Raw genomic sequence first — 27,862 nt, 5'->3', positions numbered from 1 at the left:
GAAGAGCAGCATGGATCAGCGGTCTTTAAATCTCATTACAGTAACTTCGCCTGCCATCTGCTGGTTAAAGCTTATATTGCAGGCACATCCAACCCTACCATTCTGTGCTGTAACATATGGCGCTGCAATGGCGTGTTGAGTGAAGCCTTCTAACCAGACAAGCCGAAGAGTATCCAACCTGTACTGTAGCACCATTCAGCACAACACTCGGCTGAAATCATTTACATTGCACCAAGGAAGGACAAACCTGGAGTTTATAGGAGAGGTCGGCGGTGAAGACGGGGCCGGGGCATCATTCTCATCCTCCTCATCTTCATCCAGCTCCTCTTGTCTCAGAGGGGTGATATTGTTTCCCAGCCAGACAGAATGGATAGAGACCTTGAGGGTGAGAACACACTGTAGTAGGTAAAGCGGTCATCCTATGCCAATCCTGCAAGACCCTCTTAGACTGGGATCACAAAAGCAGTTTGAGGTGCACTTTTTTGAGCCCAAACCAGTAGTGGATCCAGCAGGAAGACGTACGAGTCCTTCCTTTAGATTTCCCATTTCTCCGGAATCCACTCCTGCGACTCTAAAAACTGCACTAAAAACGGCACTTATGATTCCAGCCGCACACAGGGCGGACTTTTCGATGGAATTCCATGGCAAAATCCACAAGTATCGCATACAGATGTTGCAGATGAATTCACCCTAGGTATTGCATAAGGTGAAATCCATAGAAGATTTTAGGGATGAGATTTTGTATTACTGCGAGCACTTTGGATTGTCTACCCGCAACTTCATGGTGAAAAATCTGAAGCGCATCCACGTTGTGTGGCCGAGCCTGCACAGAGGTGCGGCAGAATGCACAAGCATGGGCTCTGGTCTACCATTCAGACTACGGGCTGATTTCATTTCTTTCTGTTTGTTTACACCCTTTTTTGGGGTGTAGGGGGCATAGTCTGCTGGGAACTGAATCCACTTTCTATCAATCCAGCTAGTATAGTTAGACAAAGCCTTAGCTAGGCACTTGGCTGGTGATAAAACAATGCTTCTCCATCTTAGTAGACATAGTTAGACAGCCTTATACCACTGGCTAGCTAGCCAACCCTTTGCTGGTCTCCTTAAGACCAATTAGCTGTTTTTTATTGGCGAAATATCTCTGACCAGAGACCGCCTCCAGGTGTCTCTTTACGCCTGGATGTAAAAAACCTATGCTAAAAATTGCGCAATATTATCCGATTGCGCAATTAGGTCAAACTCTGACATTTGAGTTATGACATGATCAGGCTTAAGGAGTTATTTGTTTTGAAGTTTGAAAGAGGCATTGATACATCCGTTATGTCCTCAGGGCTTGTTTTTTCTACAACTGCTTTCAGTAGCCATTAACAGATCGTATATATCTACTAGTCCCCTACAGATTACTATTACAAGCCACAACATGTACATGAAGGTCTATGACATAACCCAGTACATGAATGTGAATTGTTGGGGACTAGAATGTTGCAGACTTGAAATATCTAAAGGGCTCATTTGACGCTGATGATCCGCCCCATCCGCGGTGAAACGCGTTGGAAGTTTTATGAACAAAATATTTAACTCTGATAGACTTAGGTGCTATACAAACCTGGTTGGCACCTGTGTATTGGAGTATTCAGTGGCACTTACCACTGTGAGCCTCGTTATTGTCCATTACGGACTGTTCTCATGCAGGGATCACCTAGAACAGTAGCCTCCATCTTGGCAATTACTCAGTGATATTCAATCACATACACTGGGCCTGACTATTTTAAGCTCAGGGCTTATGTCCTGACCCACACCTTTTTGTCTGTATGTTCATATAGCGGGTACCCCCAAGTCTCCAAGGGGGACCTCATCCGCTATTTTTCTGTTAATGGCCTTTTCCGTATGCCCTGGTTTGTGTTGTTTTTAACCTAATTAAATAAAATTTAGTTTTATCATTCTTAGTCTACTCTGTGAGGGGCTATTGCTTAAAATTAGACTACTGCCTCTGTGACCCCCTCGTCTTCAAATGAAGACTCATGTCACCAGTCTGTGGACTTTCTTTATTATCTGCGTTGGATTTTTCCAGATGTGGATTATTGCTCATGTGAACGAGGTCTTTATTTAAGTGTAATACAGTTTATTATTTTTCCATCTAGAGTCAAAATTGAGCAGAGAGTTTAAACCCTGGAATAACCCTTTAAGCCAAAAGCAGTCTGGAATGAAAGGGTCTTTGCACTTGATATAGCCCTCCCCCCTTGTCACAATGTGACGTAGGAAATGCACTACAATACTGTTCATTTGCATTGCAAATCCTTCTAAACATAATTCAATAAATACTTATATATATATATACACACACACACGTACATACATACACACATACATGTATATACACACATACATACACACATACATGTATATACACACATACATGTATATACACACATACATGTATATACACACATACATACACGTATATACACACATACATACACGTATATACACACATACATACACACACATACATACACACACATACATACACACATACATACACACACTGTATAGTCAATTGAATGTAGGCGAGAAACCCAATAAAAATGTAAAACTCAAGAGCTGAGTGCTTCTACGAATCCCTCCTTGAATGACTCACTTGGCCTAACTTATAGCTCATGTTCCCGATTTCCCGTTCTGTATTGATCTGCAGTAAGAGCTTCTCATGGCTGATCAAAGCTCCTGAAAGAGAGGCACAAAAGATAAAAAGGCGTCATATCCACAGCAGTCCTAAACACATCACACTAAATAAAGAACCTTCCCTATTTCAGGGAGACTTAGAATTATGAGTAAAGAATGAAATGGGACATTACACAAAATATATCAGAGAGGCTGAATGCTCTGTGAAGATCTGACATAAGAGTGTCCCTGCTGGATGAGACGCCAGAGAAGATATAATGGTGTACAGTGCAGCGTTGTGGTAGTCTGCCATCTCCTGCGGAGTACGAAGGGTCACTAAAGCAGGAACTCACGCAGAGTCTGAACAATGGCAGCAGAAGCATTAAAGTAAAAGACTTGCAGGAAAAAAAAAAAAAAGCAAACGAATGACAGATGAAATGATTATGTCTCAAGGTAAGGCGAGTAACACAGTTGTGTCATACAGTATGTTCACATCTATTTGTGTTCGGTCTACAGTGGGGTTAGTACATCAAGGGGAGTGCGTACCAGAGTGAACGGAGCACTTATGATAAAATCCAACTTTTTTAGTTCTTAAATATATATTATTTGCAAAATCAGGTTTACATATTAGGACAACAGAAAAATAAGACTTGTGATACCCCTATAATGTCTTTTCTCATGTTCTTGACCAAGTAGGAAATGGACCAAGCCTGTAACACATACCCTTTTAGCACCTCTGACCAGACTGGCAAACTCAAATATAGTCATGCCATACAGTAAACCGTTTATACAAAGCTTGCTACATTTCAGCTTCCCCAGCAAAGGTGCGTTAAGATGGATACAATAATCGTCCAGGTTAACCCTTTGCAATCCAATTTTGGATTCAGGGTTTCCTAGGGGGCTCTTTCTTTCTTCCATTATACAATGGCACCATCTGCTGGCTAGAGCCAGTACTGTAGTATGTGACATACTGGGGAGGCCCCCAACAACAGAGCGGCCAGTAATATACAGTAAGAATACCCTTCCGGATGTCTTCCAACATCAAAGCTGTACAGCCTTCAATCAGACTGTCTTCAGACGTCAGACAGTGGATTGGAAAGGGTTAAACGTGAGTCAACAACTAACGAGAATCGTGCGCTTCTCGCTGGTCGTTCAGTTTCAGCCGGCATAAAAATCATCGGCTTGTTGGCTTCTTGTTGTGTTAAAATACCGATCGTTCATAGCAATGTGAAACACCAAACGAGAAGTTCACGATCCCCAATGAGGAGTTGCCTGTCTAAACGAGCTGCTGATGATGTCCCCAACTTGCTCACTCAGGTAAATCAGAATCGTGAGGTTCTCATTTGGTGAAAAAGGGTCATAAGCAATTTGAAGGCTAATTATTTAAAGAGCGTGATTACCTGTGGTTACAGCCGATAAACAAGGCACAGGGTCCCAGGCTTGATATGCATGGTGGGTGGCAATATTGTCTCTTCTGGATATCATTCCTTGGATTTCTTCTTCCACAATTCCTCTGACAACACTCAGCTTCCTCCCAAACCTAGAAACAGAGAACATATTAGTCACCGGCAGTATACTCTCAGAATGGGCTTTTTTTTTTTGGAATCCCCCCCCCCCCCTGCCAAAAAAACATCATAAAAAATGTTAGGCTGGGTTCTCACAGGGCGGATTCTCGGCGGAAATCTCACGGTTTGGCCGCAGCGAAAAACCGTGAGATTTCCACCGGGAGAACCGCCACTGCAAAACCCGTGGCGGCTTTGAAGCGGCCCGGCCGCTCGCTCTTCTGCTGCGGCCGGTGCTCCCATAGAGGAGAGCGCGGCCGCAGCGGAAAAAAAATGAACATGCTGCGGCCGGCTAATCCGCGCCGCAGCAGCAGCTTCTGCTGGCTTAGCTGCAGCGGATTTGCCGTCCCGTGTGGACGAGATTTCTGAGAAATCTCGTCCACATGGCTGGCTAATCCCGGGATAAGCGGCCGCATGTGGATTTGCTGCGGCGAAATTCCGCACGGAATTTCCGCGGCAAATCCGCCCTGTGTGACCCCAGCCTTAATGTAAGAAAATAATAAATGCCACCAAAATGCTTGTAAAACAAGCAATGAAAAACACTCGCTCCCTGACCATGAGAGGAGCAGGAAGTTTAATAGCAGCACTCCCATCTCCTCATCTGACCAGTGCTGCACTGACAGCAGACCAGACAATATCAGCTGACGGACAGGGGTCCGAAGTGGCAGCCTTCCCCATCGATCAACTACTGATGATCTATCCAGAGGATAGGTCATCAGTTAAAAAAAAGCCCAGACAACTTTCTTTAAAAAAGGGCTTGAAAACAACAATGGACTGAAACATAAGCGTACACTATGAATACTGTAAATCAGTACCTGGTATCAAGTGCTTTTAAAGTCTTGTTTCGTGGCTGCTGCTCCAGGGCGCTGATGGCCAGATTGCCAGCAGAGGGAATGGTCATAGCACTCAGCACGAGGGAGGTGATGGCTTGTACCGCCAGGACATTGATTTGAGTTCTCTCTGTGTCTTCCTAAAATCAACACCAAAGAAATTGCACACATTTTATTACATAGACAGAAGCTACGACTTAATAAAATGCAGTAAAATTTAGGTTGACCCAAGACCTCATAGATGGCAATTATCGCAATCACCATCGATCACTGACTAGTTCAAGTTCCCCGTGGGACGAAAAAAAAAGTTAAAATCAGTTTAAAATTTTTTTTAATTAAAATAAAATGGTAATACAAGTTTAACCCCTCCCAACCCCCCTTTCCATATTCATAATAAAAAATAAAAAAACTAAAACATTCTGTATTGCTGCGTTCATAAAAGTCTGATCTATCAACGTAATGCATTATTTAGCCCACACGATGAATATCGTCAAAAAAAAAAAAAGGCTACATGTTTTTTAATTTGTCACCCTGTCTTCAAGAAAAAATTTAATAAAAAGTGGGCAAAAAGTTGTATCAACTTCAAAATGGTATAAATAAAAACTACAGGACGTCCTGCAAAAAACGAGCCCTCACACAACTATATAGAAGGAAAAATAAAAAAAAAGTTATGGCAGTCAGGAGATGGTGGCAGAAAGTACTTTTTTTTTCTTTCAAGGATATTTTATTTTTTAAAAGTAGTACAGCAAAAAAAAAAAAAAAAAAACCCCCCAACAATATAAATTTGGTATCGTAGTAATCGTACTGACTCCTAGAATAAAGTTATTATGTCATTTTTGTTGCAGTGTGTATACCGTAGGAACAAGACCCCTAGCCCCCCAAAGATGGAAGAATTGCATTTTTTTTTCTGTTTCACTCAACTTAGAATTTAGCTTTTTTAAACATTTTTCAGTGCATTATATGGTATATTAAATAGTATCATTGCAAAATACAACTCATCCTGCAAACAACAAGCCCTCAGATATCTATGTTAAGGGATGCATTAAAAAAAAAAAAAGTTACGATTTTTTGAAAGTGGGGAGGAAAAACTGAAAATTAAAAAAACAAACAAAAAAAAGTCAGTACATTGCAGTAATCCTAAAGTTGGTCTCATATAGTTACACCTTTCCTCTCTGTGACATGCATGTATGTCACAGAGGTATGGGTTAGGTATAAAGTGGGCTAGGGAACTAAGCCTGTTGCATACCTGACAGGTGCCCGCTGTTCAAAACAGCTGACACCTGCTACCTGAGCTAGCTCCAATTTTGGCTGTTTGATAGTTCATACGTGCTGTCATTCCCGAGGGGAAAATCCCACCTCACTATTGGCCCTCCATGATGCGTTTATGGGATGTAAAGAATTGCCACTATAGCCCTGGCTTAGGGAAACCTCTCAGGATTGCCATTATTTAACTCTAATAATAGGTGAATGTTACAAATATAATATACTGCAATACTGGAGAAATTGCAGTATACTGTAGAAGCATCCGAACAATCACAAGTTCAAGCTCCTAAAGGGAAATTAACGAAAAAAATAAAATTTAAGCTGGGCACTCATTTTATGGACCTCTGAGGGATGGAAGGCTGAGTCAACCTTGAGCCGGCTACCTCAACCAAGCAGGGATTGAACTAAAAACCTTCAGGTCGTGAGCGAGAGCTTAGGACTGCATATGCCGCCTTAACACTCTGCACCACACAAGGCCCCAATACTACGAATGCATTGTGGGGATTAAGTTGTCTGATGATTGCGTTGGCCATCTTGGTCAGTTAAAAACAGCACCTTGGATTGATGAATCGGAGGGTCAGCAGAGAATAGCTGCAGGTAATATACCCCCTGTACCTCTGGTTCTGGGACAGTTTTTTCCCAAAACCGATGGGCCACTTTAAAGCTGACCAGATCCATGTAGTTAAATGAGGGATGTACATAAATTCAGCTGCAATACTACAGCATGGCCCCAACCACAACAGCACACATTTACCTCTTGCTGACTTTCTTCTTGGTCCATTACAATAGGCTGAGTCACCAGCACGCCAAGCAGAGTGGCCCAAGTCTCCTCAAATTGGGTACGGCTTGTCCATCCTAAAAAAGTAACAGGAGAAGTCAGGGTAGTGCTGGGAACATCTACTCTGAAATGGAACAGACGTAATCTAACATTACTATTAGACGGACACATACATACACCTAGATATGGAGTCTATAAAGGAATGAGAAAAGACATTGGGTACAAAGAAAATGCTCATTTATACATTTCAGCAAACTTAGGTCTTATTCACACAAACGTATTTGCACAGCAGATTGTGCACGCAATACGCAGGAAATACATTTATTTCAATGGGTTCCTTCACATGCTCTTATTTTGAGAGCCCATTTAGTTTGCGCAAAAAAAAATATGCAGCATGCCCTACTTTCCTGCGCATTTGCAGAGAGAAATAGAACATATTGAACTAATTACACTATTTGCCCATTGCAATCAATGGTTACATGCTTTTTTGCATGTAAAAACACGACTTACGCGTGAAAAAAAAGACATCAAAACAAGCAGAGGAGTGTGCAAAAATGCAATGACCATTGCGCAAATACACGTTGCAAATGCCAGTGCAAATATGCTTTCCCCCGTGTGAAGCCAGTCTTAAAGAAAGCGATTTCTTCCTTTGTGGTAGCCATCACAATCAGCTAGGAACTACTGAATAGGCCGGACAGAGATGAAGGAGCACGTTTACATAATAAACAAATACACTAAAAGCAGAGACAGGGTCTTTAGGTTCTAGAGCAGCAGTATTATGACACAGCGCTGCTGTCCCAGTGATCAGCCACACAGTGGTGTATATGACACGGCGGTGCTGTCCCAGCTATTAGCCATGCAGTGGTGTGTATGACACGGCGGTGCTGTCCCAGTGATCAGCCACACAGTGGTGTATATGACACGGCGGTGCTGTCCCAGCTATTAGCCATGCAGTGGTGTGTATGACACGGCGGTGCTGTCCCAGCTATTAGCCATGCAGTGGTGTGTATGACACGGCGGTGCTGTCCCAGCTATTAGCCATGCAGTGGTGTGTATGACACGGCGGTGCTGTCCCAGCTATTAGCCATGCAGTGGTGTGTATGACACGGCAATGCTGTCCCAGCTATTAGCCATGCAGTGGTGTGTATGACACGGCGGTGCTGTCCCAGCTATTAGCCATGCAGTGGTGTGTATGACACGGCGGTGCTGTCCCAGCTATTAGCCACACAGTGGTGTATATGACACGGCGGTACTGTCCCAGCTATTAGCCATGCAGTGGTGTGTATGACACGGCGGTGCTGTCCCAGCTATTAGCCATGCAGTCGTGTGTATGACACGGCGGTGCTGTCCCAGCTATTAGCCATGCAGTGGTGTGTATGACACGGCAATGCTGTCCCAGCTATTAGCCATGCAGTGGTGTGTGTGAGACACGGCGGTGCTGTCCCAGCTATTAGCCATGCAGTGGTGTGTATGACACGGCGGTGCTGTCCCAGCTATTAGCCATGCAGTGGTGTGTATGACACGGCGGTGCTGTCCCAGCTATTAGCCATGCAGTGGTGTATATGACACGGCGGTGCTGTCCCAGCTATTAGCCATGCAGTGGTGTGTATGACACGGCGGTGCTGTCCCAGCTATTAGCCATGCAGTGGTGTGTATGACACGGCGGTGCTGTCCCAGCTATTAGCCATGCAGTGGTGTGTATGACACGGCAATGCTGTCCCAGCTATTAGCCATGCAGTGGTGTGTATGACACGGCGGTGCTGTCCCAGCTATTAGCCATGCAGTGGTGTGTATGACACGGCGGTGCTGTCCCAGCTATTAGCCACACAGTGGTGTATATGACACGGCGGTACTGTCCCAGCTATTAGCCATGCAGTGGTGTGTATGACACGGCGGTGCTGTCCCAGCTATTAGCCATGCAGTGGTGTGTATGACACGGCGGTGCTGTCCCAGCTATTAGCCATGCAGTGGTGTGTATGACACGGCAATGCTGTCCCAGCTATTAGCCATGCAGTGGTGTGTGTGAGACACGGCGGTGCTGTCCCAGCTATTAGCCATGCAGTGGTGTGTATGACACGGCGGTGCTGTCCCAGCTATTAGCCATGCAGTGGTGTGTATGACACGGCGGTGCTGTCCCAGCTATTAGCCACACAGTGGTGTATATGACACGGCGGTGCTGTCCCAGCTATTAGCCATTCAGTGGTGTGTATGACACGGCGGTGCTGTCCCAGCTATTAGCCATGCAGTGGTGTGTATGACACGGCAATGCTGCCCCAGTTGTCAGGTTGGGGCGCAACCTTTGCCAACCCGACAACTTTGGGTCAAAAGGTGCCCAACGGAGGCATCCCTACCGATCAATGTGCTTAAACCCCGAGTTATATGCCTGGCGCTGTCACATTGGTTCTAGGTGCTCCAGTGCCTCCGTACTTCGATTCAGACGGAGAACGTGATGGCGGTTGCATATATAAATCACCAGGGTGGTACCAGGATTGCAGCACCAATGGTGGAAGTCTCTGAGATTCTACAGTGACAGAAGCCCACATTTCAGCCCTCTCGGTCATTCATATCCCGAAGCGGAGGACTGGATAGACTTCTTCAGCGGGGAGTGGATTCCATGTCTGCTCAAGAAGGCCAAATTGGAGGTCTTTCTTTTAAGCTTTATCGCCTCAGACTGGCCACAAAGTACTGGCCTGATCTCGTATCCTTTCTCTCGTGAAAGGCCTGGTCCGGCACCTGCCCACACTGCGTTTGATGGCGTGATTGTTGAGTTCAACAGTCTTAAGGGCCCAGGGCTTTTCTGAACTGGTCACTGGTACTATGATTAGAGCTCGGAAACTCTCCTCTGCTACCACAGAGTCTGCAAATCTTTCTTCGCTTGGTGTGAACGGCTTAACACCCAAGTCACATGTTTCTCTTTAACACGCATTCTTTCCTTTCTCCAAGAAGGAGTGGTCATGGGCCCGAGTTAGAACTCCTCGAGGCATCTGGTCTCTGCCCTAGCTATCGTTTTCCAGTGCCCCCTGGCTTCTACGTGGCACGTATCTTCCTCCAAAGGGTGGTGCATGTCATGCCTCCTTACTGCCAAAAGGTCCAGTCCCTGGACCTTAAACCTGGCTTAGTACACCTTGTAATCAGCCCCCTTTGAACCTGTGCACAACATCTCAGTCATTTTTTTTTGTACTGTAAGGTTGCCTTTGTGCTTGCAGTCACTTTGATCCGCCATGTTTCGTAGCTGGCGGCCTTGTCCTTTAAAGCCTCCTTTTCTTATACTGCACCAAGACAAAGCAGCGTTACGTCCTTCCTTCCAAAAGTGGTCTCATCCTTTCACCTCAACGAGGACATTGGTGTTACTGTCATTCTGACTAAACCCCCTAACCACCCTCAGGAACGGCTTCTCAACAAGCTGATGTGGCTCGGGCGCTGCAGAGTTAACTCTCTCGGACAGATTCACCCTGGTGTTCCGACTCGCTGTTTGTTGTCCCAGAAGATCCCATGCGCTGCCTGGTGGCCTCCAAATCAACAATTACTTGCTGGATTAGGTAAGCAACTGGAAAGGCATCCCACTCCAAGGACGGAACCCCCAGCGTTTCGAGTCACGGCTCACTCCACACGAGCAAAACTGTTTGGTTTACAGAGTACATTTCAAGTATACTATTATTAAGGAATTCTGAAAGGGGGTTCATTTATCAGTCAGTCTACCTGAAGAACTCAATATATTCATACATTACACAAACAGACCCCTAATGTAAATGTGCACTGTGTAACGCCAAATTCTGTGGTGGCGTTGCAAGAGAACTGTACACATGCTACCAGGTTCCCCCACCCATTACAGCTGGTCCTAGTCCTTGGGGGCGCCCAGCAAGCAGGACAGCCGGTCGGTTTTTCAGAGTGATCCTTCTAAAAGGCGAAGTTAAAAGCAGACAACCCCTTTTAATCAGTTGGTGTTGTAGGCGCTGCAAACCTTGCTGAATATTAAACATACAAGCAAGAAGCTACATTTCTTCTCCGTCTGCTGACCTACTTCTATTGCAAAGTTCTTTTGTTTACGGATATGTCTGCATGTCTCAATTCTTTTTTGAAAATTTTTTAGAAAAATTACATAGAAAAAAAAACAAAAAAAAACATACAAGCAATAAATATTTAACAACTTAAAGGGGTTGTCCCGCGAAACAAAGTGGGTCTATACACTTCTGTATGGCCATATTAATGCACTTTGTAATGTACATTGTGCATTAATTATGAGCCATACAGAAGTTATTCACTTACCTGTTCCGTTGCTGGCGTCCTCGTCTCCATGGAGCCGTCTAATTTTCAGCGTCTAATCGCCAGATTAGACGCGCTTGCGCAGTCCGGGTCTTCTTCTTTTCTGAATGGGGCCGCTCGTGCCGGAGAGCGACTCCTTGTAGCTCCGCCCCGTCACATGCCGATTCCAGCCAATCAGGAGGCTGGAATCGGCAATGGACCGCACAGAAGACCTGCGGTCCACCGAGGGAGAGGATCCCGGCGGCCATCTTCAGCAGGTAAGTAAGAAGTCACCGGAGCGCGGGGGTTCAGGTAAGCGCTGTCCGGTGTTCTTGTTTAACCCCTGCATCGGGGTTGTCTCGCGCCGAACGGGGGGGCTGTTGAAAAAAAAAAAAAAACCGTTTCGGCGCGGGACAACCCCTTTAAGAAGAAGTATTTCATGGCAAGTCAATTTGATATTTGGCATGTCATAAGAAATGTTGGTTGACCCTCTTTACTAACGACCGGCCAGAGCAACCAGGTCTCCATCATTAGGCTGGAACTGGCCCAATATTCTTAGATAAGCCAGCATCCGACAATGGACATCTACCGATATATTGGAAACGCTTCGTACCCAGTGTGTTTATGCGGTATATAAATTCTTTGAACACTTCTTTTTCTTGTAAGAACTCTACAGGAATCTCAGGGAGTGATGTTCCAAATTCTCCTCCTGTTTTAGGGGACCACCCGAGCTTCCACACCTGGCAACAAAAAACAACAAATCAATCTTATTTTCCATACCGACATCTATTCCTCCTTGAAAGGGCAAGCAAGTCACTATGTACTGTTCCTATCACCTTTATTTTAATATTAAATGGGTTTTATGGAACTAATTTATCGATGACCTATCCCCGGGACCACCGCTGATCAGCTCAGTGAAAAGGTTTCAACGCTTGGATGCATGCCACGGCCTTTACTCAGACCTGTGACATCACGTTTATCAGTCACATGGCTAAGAGCAGTTCAGTCCCATTCAAGTGAAGAGGATTGAGCTGCTATACGAGGCACAGCCACTATGAAATGTATGGTACTGCGCCTGGTATGCAGTGACGTGGCCACAGTGCTCTAGGATTTCAAACAGCTGATCATCGAGGATCACCAAATCCCCACCAATCTGATGCTGATGGACTATCTTAAGGATGCGTCGTCAATACCTTATAGTTCAATAAATCCCCTTTAACTAAAATTGAAATCTGGCAATCCCTGTGTTCGGTCAGGGTCTACTCACCAGCGGGGGGACTCTTGTATAGCTGTTAACTATAGGCAATCTGGCCAAGCTGGTGATTATATTTCTGAACACCGGAGTGAGGAATGCCGCTATGTTGCCATTTCTCTTGTGCCCAAACAACAGAACGTTCTGCAGGGAATCCACCATTTCAGACATCATCACGCAGGCGGATCTGACAAATGCCGCTAATTGAGAAATGTATTAATTATGGAAGCTTATAATGGTAATCACCTACACAGAACAGCAATAATTAATATTAAAGCAGAATTAATATATAGTAACAATTCAGAACCCGGTTGGTTATCTATCTATAATGTATACTCAATGGACAATTTATTAGAGACGCCTATTTAGTAGCACATTGGATGTCCTTTGGCATTCAGAACCGCAGCAATCCATCCTGGCATCCATCCACAGGTTTCAAAGGCCTCATGGTGTGACGAGTAAACATTTCTCACACCATTACTGTACCTCCACGAGCCTGAACTGCTTATATCTGACAGGAAAGGTTTACTGGTTCATGCTGCTTGCACCAAATTCTGACCTTCCCATCAGAAAGAATTTAATGAATGACCCAGCACTACCTGTGATTGAATGACAGCTGAGTGCTGCCTGTGATTGGTCACAGCACTCAGCCAATAAATGGCTGAGCGCTGCCTGTGATTGGCTGAGCGCTCAGCCAATCAGATACGGCCCTTTCAGCAGGCGGACTTAAAATCTCCACCTGCTGATAGAACTTCACTGCACTGCCGGAGGACCAAGTGTCTGGACGCGCCTGAGTCCCGACTGCGGCAGAGAGTTGAGTATTTTTTTATTTTTTACAAATGATAGGTATGATTTTCAGGGAAAGGCTTATATGCAGGGGTTGCCAGCAGACCATTGCTTTCAATAGGGCTGCCGGCAGCGGCGGCCCCATTGAAAGCAAGGCTTATACTGGAGTCAATAAGTCTTCCCAGTTTTTTGAGGTAAAATTAGGTGCTTCGGCTTACATTTGGGTCGACTTCTACTCAAGTATATATAGTATATCCAATTTAAATATTAAGTGCATCAAATAATTATCAGTCTGTCTGTAAATGTCATATTACATATTTAGCGTACCTGATTGCGCCTCATCTCCCACGTTCTCATCTGCGGAACTGTTTTTTTTCCTTTCAGGGCTCAAAAGTTGCTCCCCAGGTTTGACTGCAACTAAAACACACAAATATATTAAGCCATGATGCTTTTCTATTTCTATCATAACACGGAGATACGCTGCTCGTAAGGATATCACACAATTCTCAGACTTACCAATGAAGTGGGGGTGGGGCAAAAGGGTTGGACATAAAATTACAGCTTCAGAGTAATTCTTCACACAGAATATCGCTGATTGTGGACTCATCATTTTAGATGCCTGATGGCTTGTGACTAGAGATGAGCGAACGTACTCGGATAAGCACTACTCGTCCGAGTAATGTGCCTTATCCGAGTACCGCTGTACTCGTGCTGAAAGATTCGGGGCGCTCCGCTGCTGACAGGTGAGTTGCAGCGGGGAGCGGGGCAGAGCGGGCGGGAGAGAAGGAGAGAAAGATCTCCCCTCCGTTCCTCCCGGCTCTCCCCTGCAGCTCCCCGCTCCGTGCCGGCACCCGAATCTTTAGCCCCGAGCACAGCGATACTCGGATAAGGCACATTACTCGGACAAGTAGTGCTTATCCGAGTACGCTCGCTCATCTCTACTTGTGACCTCTCTGTGTTGGCTTGATTTCTTGAGAGCCTTATTTAGTAATAACTTCACACTGACGAGTGCGATGTGTGGCTGTGAATACCGCCCACATATTCCGCTCCCCACCATGTGAATTCCCCAAGGATGTGAGGCATCAAAACAGCCTTGCATCACTCCAGGGAAATAATCTGTTGTCAGCCATGACTGAGGATTGCGGAGTTTCCCCCTATGCGGTGCCATGCAGGAAAACATCGCTCATGTGTATGACCCCATTCAAAAGAATGGGGTTCATATTTGTGTGTCTCGCAACGTACAAATCTTGACGATTTTCTCGCCCGTGTGAAGCCAGAATACACTGCAGAATGTTCTCCGTGGATTCCACCCCATAAAGCCACGTCAAATTACGCGTCTTTTTGTGTGGATTCACACGAAAAATTTGCCCTGTCAATTTTGCCGATTTCCTGTTACCTCTCAGGCTGCATGCTGCTTCTTAATAGCTCTGTTTACCTCGCTGCTGTGCACTGTGGGAAATATGTTCACAGCGGACACTATATAACAAGTAGCATGATGTACGGAGAAAAAGAAATCTCCCACAATGTGTCGAATACACACTAATCCATCAGCAGGCAGCATGCATATAACAGGCTGCCCAATGATTTCAGAGCATGTTACATGTAACAGGTTCCCTGTAAAAAGACAAGTCCCGCCAGTGCAGCTTCTCTGGACTTCAAAGATAATCAGCAGAATTATGAATGCAGCTCTAGATGTGAACAAACAAGAAGTAATTTAACCAAGAAAATAGCACACACATCATTGGGTGGGAAAGGGGGTTTCGAAGTGAGGAACCCCCTCTATGAGCAAAAGCAGCACTGGACCGAGCAAACCAGGTCTATCCATGTATTACATGAAGGACCATGTGTTTCACAGAGGAATATGAAGCACTGAGCGAGAAGTGAGCGGCCTGTCTAAACATTCTGCACAAACTAGCGGTGACGTCCCTCACTCGTGCAGATCGTTTAAACAAGAATCGTCCCGTGTAAAAGGAGTATCAGCATGTCAGGAAGAGGGAAGGCCCAGAAGGGAGCAATGGAAGAGAAGAGATCCTCCTACAGGATGGGTAAAACACTGAATGAACATTAAAGCACAGAGGAACGAGATGAACATTAAATAGTTAATTGTCAGCTTTAATCTATCAAAGTTGGTTTATGAAGGAAGAGAGGGCACATGATATATTCCCAGTCTTCACAGACACATGATGTGCGAATCCTCAGGGTCCGCTTCCTGAATTAAACATGACAAGGCAATGTTCAGCTGACGACATCTGTGGGAAGCATTAGTAACATAGTATGTTGGGCTGAAAAATAATTACATGATTACATTCTAAAAGACTTTATATTAAAAGAGGCGAATGGCAAAAAATGACTGTAGGACGCAGTCAGTGGCTATGTATAAGGCCAGGCTCACACGAGCGTAAGCGTAAAACGCTGTGTGTATAACACAGAGTTTTACAGCTTTGTGAGCCGGCGTTTCACTGCGTATGGAAGCAATTCTCTATTTTATGCACACTGTCACACGCAGTCTTACTGGCTTTTTTTCCCCCTAATTTCCCGCTCTGTTGCTTAGCGAGTGTGTATAAATGGCGCACATACACAAAGTACTTGCATATGTACAGTGTTTATTACGTGTCCATAGAGAACAATAGGGCTCTATCACGCTTAATACTCTTAATTCTGGATCCATGCTCTGGCGTCAAAATAGGGAACAAGCTCATTTTCCTATGAATATAATACAAGGTGCATTTCTCCACCCATATTACATCTGTGATTCCCGGCTTGACCATGGGTTGGTTCACCCAAACTAACATAGCTCCTCATAATGGTGTTGCAATTGGTGGGGGGTCCCAAGCTAAATCAGGAACACGGCACTCACTTACCGGCCTCTATAATGAAGCGTGTGCAACTGATGAGCGTACAGGCGTGGGTCATGTAGTCAGCGGAGGCCAGCAGAGTCCACAAGGCAGGCTGTTGGAGGGTCAGACAGCAGCAATCTAGTACAGCCTGGAGATCCACGCTCAACGGGATCTGTTCATGGACAAAATGCCAGGAAACCGCCTGCAGAGAGAAACCAGGTCACAGGCCGCTAACATAACGGAGGGGTGAAACGATGACTGTGTAACATCCTACCTCCACCGACATCACCACAAACTTCACAATGTCCACTTCCTTCTCTTGATTTATATGAAAGGATGGAGGTATTTTTGGTAGAGAGAGCAAATACTGCGCCAGCGCTCGACAGAGGGTGACCAAAGACTGGTAGACTTCAGCATCACCTGAATCCAGACAGAACCATATGGTCAGAGTTACTGGTGTGGAAACTGCACATTAAGGTAGGTTTTATAACACATGTGTACATCTGCCATGTATTGCACCTATTCTTCTAACACTATGAAGTTGTTTGATCCCACTGGGATAGCCTCATCTAATAGTTTGTCTCAGTGTTACTCATACTTGCCAACTTTCCCGGACTCCTGGAAGAGAGCACAAATCTACCAGGTACCCCACATACCCATACCCATTCCTGCCCTACCAAATTCGCACTTGGCACTTCGTTGTTGGCTGTGTTTACATGGTACAATTTTTGAGCAATTAATCTGACAACAGTTGTCCGAAGAAACGCCACCCAACCTTGTACTGTAATTGCCTAAGGTCTATGAGATATGGCGACGTGTTAATTACCCAACACCATGCTAAGCTTCTCCCAGTAGGGGCTTCCATCCAAGGGCTGCAGAGGCTGAAAGAGCTGATGAGTGTCAGGAAGCTGCTGAACAGTCTGTGAGATGAGATCCAGGACCACCGACCTTGTGGTTTCAAAGAAAGTGCTGTTCTGATCCCCCAACATCTGGTTCATTCCCAAGGACAAACAAGGAGCAAGAAGGCTCAAGTTATACTCCTATATTAAAAGGATAAAAACATGTTATTTTAATGCATCCAATTCTGGAAAGTGCAAGACTTTGGGTAAGGGTAACCCAGTTCTCCACATAGGTGCAGGTCCTAGATGCGGTGTCTGCACCTATCAGATATCTACTGCTTATTCTGTGAATGCGCCATGAATGGCCAAGTGGGAATATTCTTAATTTATCATAAGATGTGTATTAAATTACAAAACGTCTAATTTTTCATATATTAAGGGGCTACATATTTGGTTTTAAAGGTGGATGTTTCCTTAATACGAGAGTGAAACGCGTAGCTCATACCTTGCTGGCCATGAAGGAGAGACGCTCTGAAGAAGGGATCCTATTCACCAATTCTGCTCCTTCCAGCAGTGCAGAATCCGAGTGTGTATAACACTGTGATCGTACCAGAGACACATACCAATCCTGTCAGCGGAGGTGAAAGAACATTACAAAATGGAAATAATATATATTAAAGACTAAATAGTAAAATATGTTTTTGTTTGTTTTTTTTTTCAATTGGTAAAGAGGAATAAGCTGCTGCCAGACGCAGGCAGTGGCTGATCTCCCAAGAGAACAAAGGTTCGGACATGTTGAAATTCAGTATACCTGTTAACCATCTGATGTTGGGGGAAAGTCAGGATAATAATAATAATAATAATAATCTTTATTTGTATAGCGCCAACTTATTCCGCAGCGCTTTCAGGCATGGATAAATGCAAAACAATGCAGCAATTACAATATAAGGTACATTGGGTTAGACACAAATGGGTTGAGGGTGGTACAGGAGGTGCAGGGGGTGGGGAACACAGGCAATAGGAAATATTATGTACAGATCATTTATCAGAAGGCAAACAGGGTGGAGCACCATAGGGAGGGGCGAGGGACTAGGTCAGGAGATTTGGTATGCTTCCCTGAAGAGGTGCGTTTTTAAGGCACGTCTGAAATTTCGTGCATCGGGAATTGTCCGGATGCCTTGGGGTAGAGCATTCCAGAGGATGGGTGCTGCTCTAGTGAAGTCCTGTAGGCGAGCATGAGAGGTTCGTATTACAGGGGTGTTTAGTCTGAGTGTGTTTGCCGATCGGAGTGAGCGGGCTGGGTGGTATACTGACAGTAGGGAGGCGATGTATGGTGGCGCAGCGCCATGCAGAGCTTTGTGAGTGAGGTAGAGGAGTTTAAATTTAGTTCTGCAGTGGATGGGCAGCCAATGCAGCGACTGGCATAATGCAGAGGCGTCTGAATAACGACTGGATAGAAAAATGAGTCTAGCTGCTGCATTTAGTATGGATTGGAGCGGAGCGAGTCTAGTGCGGGGGAGGCCGATGAGTAGCGAGTTGCAGTAGTCAAGCCGGGAGTGGATGAGCGCAACCACGAGAGTCTTTAGCGTGTCCGTGGTTAGGAACGGACGTATTTTAGCAATATTTTTGAGGTGCATGTGGCATGTTTGGGCCAGAGATTGGATATGGGGGGCAAAGGAGAGGTCAGAGTCCAGTGTGACCCCAAGGCATCGGGCATGCCGTCGGGGGGTTATGATGGTGCCAGACACTGGAATGGAGATGTTGAGGGGAGGTCGGTTAGAAGGTGGAAAAACAAGGAGGTCAGTTTTAGAGAGGTTTAGTTTGAGAAAGAGGGAGGACATAGTGTTAGAGACAGCGGACAGACAGTTGGTGATATTTTGGAGGAATGGTCCAGAGATCTCACGGGAGGAGGTGTATAGTTGGGTGTCGTCAGCATAGAGATGGTATTGGAGGCCGAATCTGTGGATGGTTTGTCCAATTGGGGCAGTATAGATAGAGAAAAGAAGGGGACCAAGGACCGAGCCCTGGGGTACCCCGACAGCGAGAGGAAGTGGAGCAGAGATAGAACCAGCAAAGGAAACACTGAAAGAGCGGTCAGAGAGGTAGGAGGAGAACCAGGAGAGAGCAGTATCCTTTAGACCAATAGAGCGGAGCATAGTGAGAAGGAGATTATGGTCGACAGTGTCAAATGCAGCAGACAGGTCAAGGAGGATTAGTAGAGAGTAATCACCTCTCGACTTTGCAGTCATCAGGTCATTTGTTACTTTTGTAAGGGCAGTTTCGGTCGAGTGTAGAGAGCGGAAACCAGACTGGAGGGGGTCGAGGAGTGAGTTGTCAGAGAGAAAGCGAGTAAGCCGGGAGTAGACCAGGCGTTCCAGTAATTTGGAGATAAAGGGGAGGTTTGAGACGGGTCGGTAGTTAGCAGCATTTGTCGGGTCCAAGGTTGGTTTTTTAAGCAGAGGGGATATAATGGAGTGTTTGAATGAGGAGGGAAAAGTGCCAGAGGTTAGGGAGAGGTTGCAGATTGTGGTAAGGTGAGTAATGAGAGCTGGGGAAAGGGAGCGGAGGAGGTGAGAGGGGAGAGGGTCGCTGGCGCAGGTGGTAGGGCGGGCAGTGGAAAGGAGCCTGGAGACTTCTTCCTCTGTCGTTGGTTCTAGCGTAGATAGTGAGTAGGTGCTGGATGCAGTGCTGATGAAGCTGGGATCAGGGCTAACCATGCAGCTTTCAGAGATTTCTTTTCGAATGTGGTCGATTTTTTCTTTGAAATACGCAGCTAGTTCTCCAGCAGTCAGGTCTGTCACAGGGGCCTGTTCCTTGGGGCTGAGGAGGGAGTGAAAGGTCTCAAAGAGTTGTTTGGGGTTGTGGGATAGTGAGGAGACAAGGGAGGTGAAGTAAACTTGTTTGGCATGGTGAAGGGCTAGGTTATACATTTTAAGCATGAATTTGAAGTGGAGGAAGTCTGCTGGCAGCTTTGACTTTCTCCACAGCCGCTCGGCGCACCTAGAGCACCGCCGGATGAAGCGTGTTTGGGACGTGAGCCAGGGTTGCCGTGGTCTGCGTTTGACAGCTCGCGTCACGGGCGGTGCCACTTCATCCAGGGCCCGACTGAGGGTGGTGTGGTAGTATTCGGCTGCCAGGTTAGGGCAGGGGAGGCGAGAGATGGGCGATAGGGAGGACTGAATAGCTTCGGCAAACTGTTTAGTGCGGACAGACTGGAGGTTCCTAGAGGTGCGATAGATAGGAGGGTCAGGAGAGATGCTAGGGTGCCTGATGGAGAAAGAGAGAAGGTTGTGATCCGAGAGTGGAAGTGGGGAGTTAGTAAAGTGAGAAGCAGAGCAGAGACGGAGGAAAACTAAATCGAGAGTGTTACCATCTCTATGAGTGGGGGAGTCAGAGATTAGCGATAGGCCAAGGGAGGAGGTAAGTGTTAAGAGCCGGGAGGCAGATGAGGAGCTAGAGTCGTTAGTAGGAATGTTGAAATCACCAAGGATGAGGGTTGGGATTTCACAGGATAGGAAGTGGGGGAGCCAGGCAGCAAAGTGGTCTAGGAACAGGCGGGTAGGACCTGGGGGGCGGTAAATAACTGCGACACGCAGCGGCAGTGGGCGGAAGAGTCGCAGGGTGTGGACTTCGAAGGAGTGAAAGGTAAGCGAGGGAGCTGAGGGAATGACCTGGAAGGTACAGTTTGGGGAGAGGATGATGCCTACTCCTCCACCGCGTCTGTCATCCGATCTGGGGGTGTGGGAGAACTGCAGGCCATCATAGGACAATGCAGCGGGGGAGGTGGAATCGGACTGCTGTATCCAAGTTTCCGTGAGGGCGAGCAAGTTCAAGCGTTTAGTGGTGAAAAGGTCATGGATAGTTGGGAGTTTGTTACATGCAGATTGTGAGTTCCATAGGGCGCATTTGAATGGGGGAGGGGGGGCATTTTGGTAGAGAACAGTACGGGGTGGGCCTGGGTTGGGGGAGATGTCCCCTGCAGCTAGGAGTAGCAGAGTAGCAAGGGTGAGCACATGGCTAGGGGATTTGTGTGGGTGTCTGAGGTGTTTCTCTGCAGTATTGGGGGGTTGGAGGCGTCTTAGGAAGTTGAACAGTGCATGGGAGCCATACATAGGTGAGGAGAGGAGGGAAGGGTTGATGTGGATGGAGTGTGTTGGGGCTGGGCGTTGGAAGAAAGTGTGAAGGCTTGAAAAGAGGATAGTGAAGGAGATCAGTGCTAAGAGGAGAGCATTTCCCTTCAGGCTTTGGACAGTTGTGCATGATACCTGTCTCCTGCGCTGTATAACTGCATCATTCAACAGCATCAAAACACTTGTTGCTGGACACTTAGTGCTGGACACATCAGGTGAGGCTGCCTCAGGGGAGGCATGGAGGGTTGAACTGACTTTAAAGTTCTGGCTATAGGACTTCAGCTGGGAGGGGCTTGTTACATTTCACTAGTCAACCAGCTGACCTGACCCACCTTTAGATGGCTAAGGAACAAGATGGGGGGGGGGGCTTTATTGCCCTCTTACAAAAACAAACTGTGTCCAGCAACACTAAGATGAGACAGGGAGAAAACTATTTGGGGGAGGTGATGAGGAAAATACATATAGTACAAATAGAGGCTATTCAATTTATATGAAGCAATGGGACATACCATTGCGCACAGATTATGACAAATTTAAAGGTAACACAGCAGAGTCAGTGGAAGGAAGGCGGAGCAGTCAAATTCAGATGGAGTAGAGCAATGGATGAGTGAAACATACCATTGCGCACAGATTATGACAAATTTAAAGGTAACACAGCAGAGTCAGTGGAAGGGATGCCAACACACATTAGATTGCTGGCTGATCCCGCCGAAAACAGCAGGTTCTTCCGACTTATATATACACACACCGCATGTTTCCACCTTTACAAAAGTTTTCTACAATGTTTCTATACCATACAATAATCTGTCATATGCAGCACCTCCCATTGATGGCAGCTTAACACACACTTCCCCTGATTAATCATTGAAATTAATAGCAACTCTATAAATTTGATGAGCAATTATTTATTATACACATTTTTAGCAACCAATTAAAAGGTTCTGAAGAAATGACAGCTATGCTACGATCAGCAAATTCTGTAATCCAATGCTCTGGGAACATAAACCGGTTTACAGTCAGAATCAACAAATGCAACAGAAGTGATGAACCCACCTCATCAGGTTCCAACGTCTCCAGCCGTGGCCGATTTTCCCCGTCCAGCGGGTGAGAGGTTACTAAAGGTAATGGGCTGATTGTTTCTGGTGCCACAGTTGAGCGAAATCTGTCCAGCAGAGAATAAAGTCTTTGGTGCCTGAAGATGAAAGAAGGAATTATCTTTTTTTTTTTTTGCAATCCAGTAGCCCAGATGCTTGCTTCGCTCTTTCAGCAATTTCCGCAGACGTTAATGAAGAGAGCTGCATGGCAAGGGTTGGACTGGCCCACTTAGGGAGCCTGTGAATCTCCTGGTGGGCCCCTGAACTGACAGGTCTGTCCCTGCAGCTTCCTGCCCCCCAACTGCACAAATGACTGCAAGTGGTAAGATGAGAGGACATCTTGCCATTTGCATACAATACCCGCACAGCAGCAGGGTCCTTGTTCTATCATAGGGGGCCCTGTTTCCTGAACACATCCGTGACTCGCCTTATCTGCCCAGTTAGTAGATGTTTGCTGCACACATCTACACTACATGGACAGAAGTATTTGGACACTGCATGTTTTTCAGAAGAAGTGCTCTATTCTTCTATTTAGTAACGTGCCGGTCCTCCTCTTACTTGTATTACAGTGACAACACGTTGAGGCATACTTTCCACAAGTTCTCTGTAAGTCGGGGCAGGAATAGCTCACCATTCCTCCTGCAAGGCTGTGAGAAGAGATTGTTGTGAAGATGGGCATGGGTGGCAGGGTCGTACCCGTCGCTCCAGTTCGCCCCACAAGTGCTCGATCGGATGAATGAATAGTTATTACAAAGTGAGCTTTTTATTTTACCCATGCCCTTCCCAGCATGCCGTTCAGCAAACTCAGTATTTGCATATTTGCTGATTTTCTGCAGTGTTCAAATACTTTTGTCTTTACAGCGTGTACATGCTCCCCCGAGTCAGACAGCCATAGCAAGCATATCTCAGCTGCTCGCCGACATACCGGAACTCAGCGCAGCAGTGGGCTCTACAGTGAGTGTATGCCCTCTCCTCCCAGCAGCAAGGGGGCGCCACATAGTCAGTTCCCCCTCCCTTGCTCTGCAAAGTGTCCTCTTCAGGAGCTACGTGAGAGAGTATCTCAGCTCCTGTGCAGACAGAAGTAGAGGAGGCTGGAGAGAAGAAAGCTCTGAACAGCTAGGTGCTATTAGGCACTTGAAACATTTTGCAGCCAGGGTGGAAGTGCATACTGTATATGCCTGTGTATGTTATGTTCTAATGTGTGTGTATATATGCCCATGTATATGGGCGTGAGCCTGTGTGTATATGCATATATATGCACTGTGTCTGTGTGTGTATACATACACTTATTGTCAAAAAACAGTCCCTTCTCTAAAAGGTGGTAGTAGAATCGAATGAAACTTTCTCTGTGTGATTGTAACGTTGATATAAGTAAGTGATTACATTATCAGAGCAAAAGGAGAAATTATTGCAGACACTTGAAGGTAGGCTCTAGTACCCTGTTGTACCACCTCTAGCTTGGATACAAGATGTGATACGGGCGGGCATGGAGGCTATAGTACCCTGTTGTACCACCTCTAGCTTGGATACAAGATGTGATACGGGCAGGCATGGAGACTCTAGTACCCTGTTGTACCACCTCTAGCCTGGATAAAAGATGTTATATCGGGGACATGGAGGCTTTAATACCCTTTTGGTGTACCTCTAGCTTGGACACAATATATGACATGGGGGGGCATGGAGGCTCTAGTACACTGTTGCAGCACCTCTATCTGGGATGCAAGATGTGATACGGGCGGGCATGGAGGCTCTAGTACCCTGTTGTACCACATCTAGCTTGGATACAAGATGTGATACGGGCGAGCATGGAGGCTCTAGTACGCTGTTGTACTGCCTCTAGCTCGGATGCAAGATGTGATACGGGCAGGTATGGAGGCTTTTATACCCTGTTGTACCACCTCTAGCTTGGATGCAAGATGTGAAACAAATGGGAATGGAGGCTATAGTACCCTGTTGGTTAACCTTTAGCTTGGATATACGATGTCATATAGGTGGATATAGAGACATACAGGTTGTATATGGTATCCTGCGGCATATCGATCCACATTTGCTGTAACAGAGTCTCTAGATTGAGCAAACTCGTAGGCTGTTGCAGTCAGCGTCCTAGATGGTTCCATACATGTTTCATTGGCGAAAAAACTGAGATGGGAACACCCCTTTAAGGAAAATGTCCCAGTTTTTAAATGCAGTTATTGCATGGAGCTTTACTTGCACATTTTAAACTTCTATGGGGAGAGGAGTCAACATAAATCAACGCATTGGATTCCTAATTTCCTAACAGTGTTCCAAAGAAGGAATGTGCACTGATCAAGCATTTATGACCATCCCTGAATATGCCTTTAACGTGTGAGATAGGGATATCACTTTGTACAATTGTCGCATGTTTATATCTACACTAGTTGTTCACGCTTACCTTTGCGCTAATCCACTGCTCTGCAGATACTCCTGCATCCTGTCCAACTCCTCTACAGGTAACTGACACATGCTGCTCTGTAAGGAAACATCACACACACACACATTATACAATCCCATCTGGTACTGGTCAGCGCAGTAGTACATTAAACTTTAAATAAGGAGGAGACTCTCAGAAAACTAAATACTGTAGTTTTTCCATTGCATTTTATTTTGTATGGTCTCTCTTGCTGCTCTTGCAAATTAATCCATTAAGGACACAGCCTATTTTGGTACCATTTTGGGAAACATATTGTACAACTTGTTAATTTTTTTGGAGGGTAGAGAGAAAAAAAACAAAAAAAAAACACAACAAACATCGATTCTGCCTCCCCCCCCCCCCCCCCCCACAGTGTCTAGCATGCGGTAAAATGAAGTGAATATTTAAAAAAAAGTTGTACTAAGCACAATCCCTTTTTTTCCCCCCTCTCTTAAGGCTTCTACCCACTTGCGGTTTTTTTACCCGATTGTCAATGGGACTTTCTAATGTTAAAAACGCATCGCACAAAAATCACAAACCACAAACTTGCGATGCGTTTTTAACATTAGAAAGTCCCATTGACAATCACGTTAAAAAACACAAGTGGGTAGTAGCCCTTAAAGAGGCACGAGACGTGATGTTAAGCTCGACTACTCTTCAGACAGAGCACATCAGCGCTCGCTGTGTTCCCCCAGCCTAAATACTGAGAAAGGGGCGCAACAGCCACGATAGAAGTTTATTGTTTGCTGGATTTGTTATTGAAAAACAGAGGACTTGAAGCTTAACATCCCGTCTAGTGCCTCTTTAACCCCTTAAAGGGGTTGTCCCGCGCCGAAATGGTTTTTTTTTTTTTTCAACCCCCCCCCCGTTTGGCGCGAGACAACCCCGATGCAGGGGTTAAAAAAGAACACCGGACAGCGCTTACCTGAATCCCCGCGCTCCGGTGACTTCTTACTTACCGGTTGAAGATGGCCGCCGGGATCTTCTCCCTCCGTGGACCGCAGCTCTTCTGTGCGGTCCATTGCCGATTCCAGCCTCCTGATTGGCTGGAATCGGCACGTGACGGGGCGGAGCTACACGGAGCCCCATTGAGAAGAGAAGACCCGGACTGCGCAAGCGCGTCTAATTTGGCCATTAGACGGCGAAAATTAGACGACAACCATGGAAACGAGGACGCCAGCAACGGAGCAGGTAAGTGAATAACTTTTGATAACTTCTGTATGGCTCATAATTAATGCACAATGTACATTACAAAGTGCATTATTATGGCCATACAGAAGTGTATAGACCCACTTGCTGCCGCGGGACAACCCCTTTAATGAGGCCACCCTAATTTTCATTTTTTCCTCCGACCTGTCAAAAAATCGTAACTCCTTTATTCATCCATCGACATAGTTGTATGAGGGCTTGTTTTTGGTATGTGGGAGGATACCAGAGAACCTAGAGGAAACCCATGTAAACCTGGGAAGAACATACAAACTCCTTGCAGGTATTGTCCTTAATCAGACTTGAACCCAGTATCCCAGTGCTAGTCACAATGCTGCCCTATATGTAGTGTTCATAACTAAGATTATCTATAGGAACAGCCATCACAGGATACGTTTTGTATGGGTGAGCAACCTATAAAATCTAATGCTCGTTAGTAGAGATGAGCGAGTATACTCGCAAAGGCACATTACTTGAGCGAGTAATGGCTTAGCCGGGTATCTCCCCGCTCGTCTCTAAAGATTCGGGGGGCGGCGGGGGAGAGTGGGGAGGAACGGAGGGGAGATCTCTCTCTCCCTCTCACCCCCCGCAACGCACCTGTCACCCGTTCCGGCCCCCGGATCTTTAGAGACAAGCAGGGAGTAATGTGCCTTAGTGAGTATACTCGCTCATCTCTACTCGTTAGGTCAGAAAGTACACTATGTAATAACATGGTCCATTTTACAGAAAATTCAATCCTTCCCTTTACCTGTGGAGTAGCAGCCAGCAGCATTTCTACCCGGCGACACGCCAGCGTATCCACCATGCGGGCCAGCACACGGAAAGGAGTGCACAGGAGCTTGTCGATATACAGCATTAACACTGCCCCAGACTGGCTGAGATGAATGCCTTCTAAACACTGCAGGGTTTTCTTCAAGGAAGTTGGCTAATAGATAAAGAAGAGGAGACCATCAGATTCAGGTTAAATTATTTGGCTTAGCCGATTCTCAATTACTTTGTCTTATAACAAACACCGCCGCATTGAAGTAACGCTATGATTACTATAGACCATTATGTGGGGCGTTGTCAGCTGCCGAAAAGCAGCTAAGACAGTCGAGGCAGAACAGCGCTTGGGTGAGCACCGCATCCCCCTCGTTCTCGCGAACAACAGGGGTATCAGTAGTGGGATCTCCACTGAATAATACTTTTGATATGTTTCAACTTTGTGTCAAAAGGTTAGTTATTAAAAGTGCAGCTACTCTTTAATATATTCCTATTAGCAGAATTGCCTGGGGAAGACTGTTATAAAAGCTCCGTTATGTTAAAAGGCTGAAGGGAAGAAGCTGCAGGTAATTTTATTTCATGGCTGTTTTATTAGATCATTCGAACTCCTAATTGCAGTGATGTAATAAAAGTCACAGGTCGTTCCGCAAAAAACACCATATGGTACATTAAATCGGACCAATGACAAATTCTACTTCTTGTACAGAAAAACAAGCCCTTGCATACAATGTTTCCCCAAAAGTAAGACCCTGTCTTACATTTAATTTTTGCCCCAAAAGAGGCGTTAGGTCTTATTTTCAGGGAAGGTCTTACTTACACACTCGGTCCAGGTCTCTCCCACTGCTCTGCACAGCTCCGATGCGCTTCCCGCAGTCCTTGGCCACTAATACAACATCACTTCCTGGTTATAGGATTCATAAATCCCGCCTCTAGGAAGTGATGGCTGTGAAAGGTTCTTCGACAGCTACTCAGGAATTCAATGCAGCGCTGGATTAACCAATGCGATGGCTGTGATTGGTTCTTCCACCGCTGCTCAGCCAATCAATGCAGCGCTGGATGAACCAATGCGATGACTGATTGGCAGCGGCTCAGCCAATTCATTAATCCCGCCTCTACAACGCAATGGCTGTTGATTAGCTGAGCAGTGGTGGAGGAACCCAATCAAAAGCCATAGGGTTGTAGAGGCGGGATT

General features: G+C 45.9%; 1 protein-coding gene across 1 annotated transcript in view; it reads right to left on the bottom strand.

Annotated features, from left to right (window-relative positions):
• Positions 1-27,862, bottom strand: part of HTT (huntingtin) — a 174,588-nt gene that overhangs the window by 22,283 nt on the left and 124,443 nt on the right. The window contains exons 43-57 of the mRNA XM_066573066.1: positions 26,657-26,833; positions 24,685-24,761; positions 22,231-22,369; positions 17,553-17,675; positions 17,035-17,248; positions 16,483-16,628; positions 16,233-16,410; positions 13,699-13,788; positions 12,601-12,785; positions 11,947-12,073; positions 7,068-7,168; positions 5,036-5,190; positions 4,059-4,198; positions 2,639-2,721; positions 248-378 (exon numbers count right to left, since the gene is read on the bottom strand). Coding sequence (XP_066429163.1) covers positions 248-378; positions 2,639-2,721; positions 4,059-4,198; positions 5,036-5,190; positions 7,068-7,168; positions 11,947-12,073; positions 12,601-12,785; positions 13,699-13,788; positions 16,233-16,410; positions 16,483-16,628; positions 17,035-17,248; positions 17,553-17,675; positions 22,231-22,369; positions 24,685-24,761; positions 26,657-26,833 — 2,066 coding nt within the window. The remainder of the gene's footprint in view (positions 1-247; positions 379-2,638; positions 2,722-4,058; positions 4,199-5,035; positions 5,191-7,067; positions 7,169-11,946; positions 12,074-12,600; positions 12,786-13,698; positions 13,789-16,232; positions 16,411-16,482; positions 16,629-17,034; positions 17,249-17,552; positions 17,676-22,230; positions 22,370-24,684; positions 24,762-26,656; positions 26,834-27,862) is intronic.

The sequence above is a fragment of the Eleutherodactylus coqui genome, chromosome 7 (assembly GCF_035609145.1).
Source record: "Eleutherodactylus coqui strain aEleCoq1 chromosome 7, aEleCoq1.hap1, whole genome shotgun sequence".
Taxonomy (NCBI): Eukaryota; Metazoa; Chordata; class Amphibia; order Anura; family Eleutherodactylidae; genus Eleutherodactylus; species Eleutherodactylus coqui.
This window is presented reverse-complemented; position numbering and strand designations above follow the sequence as displayed.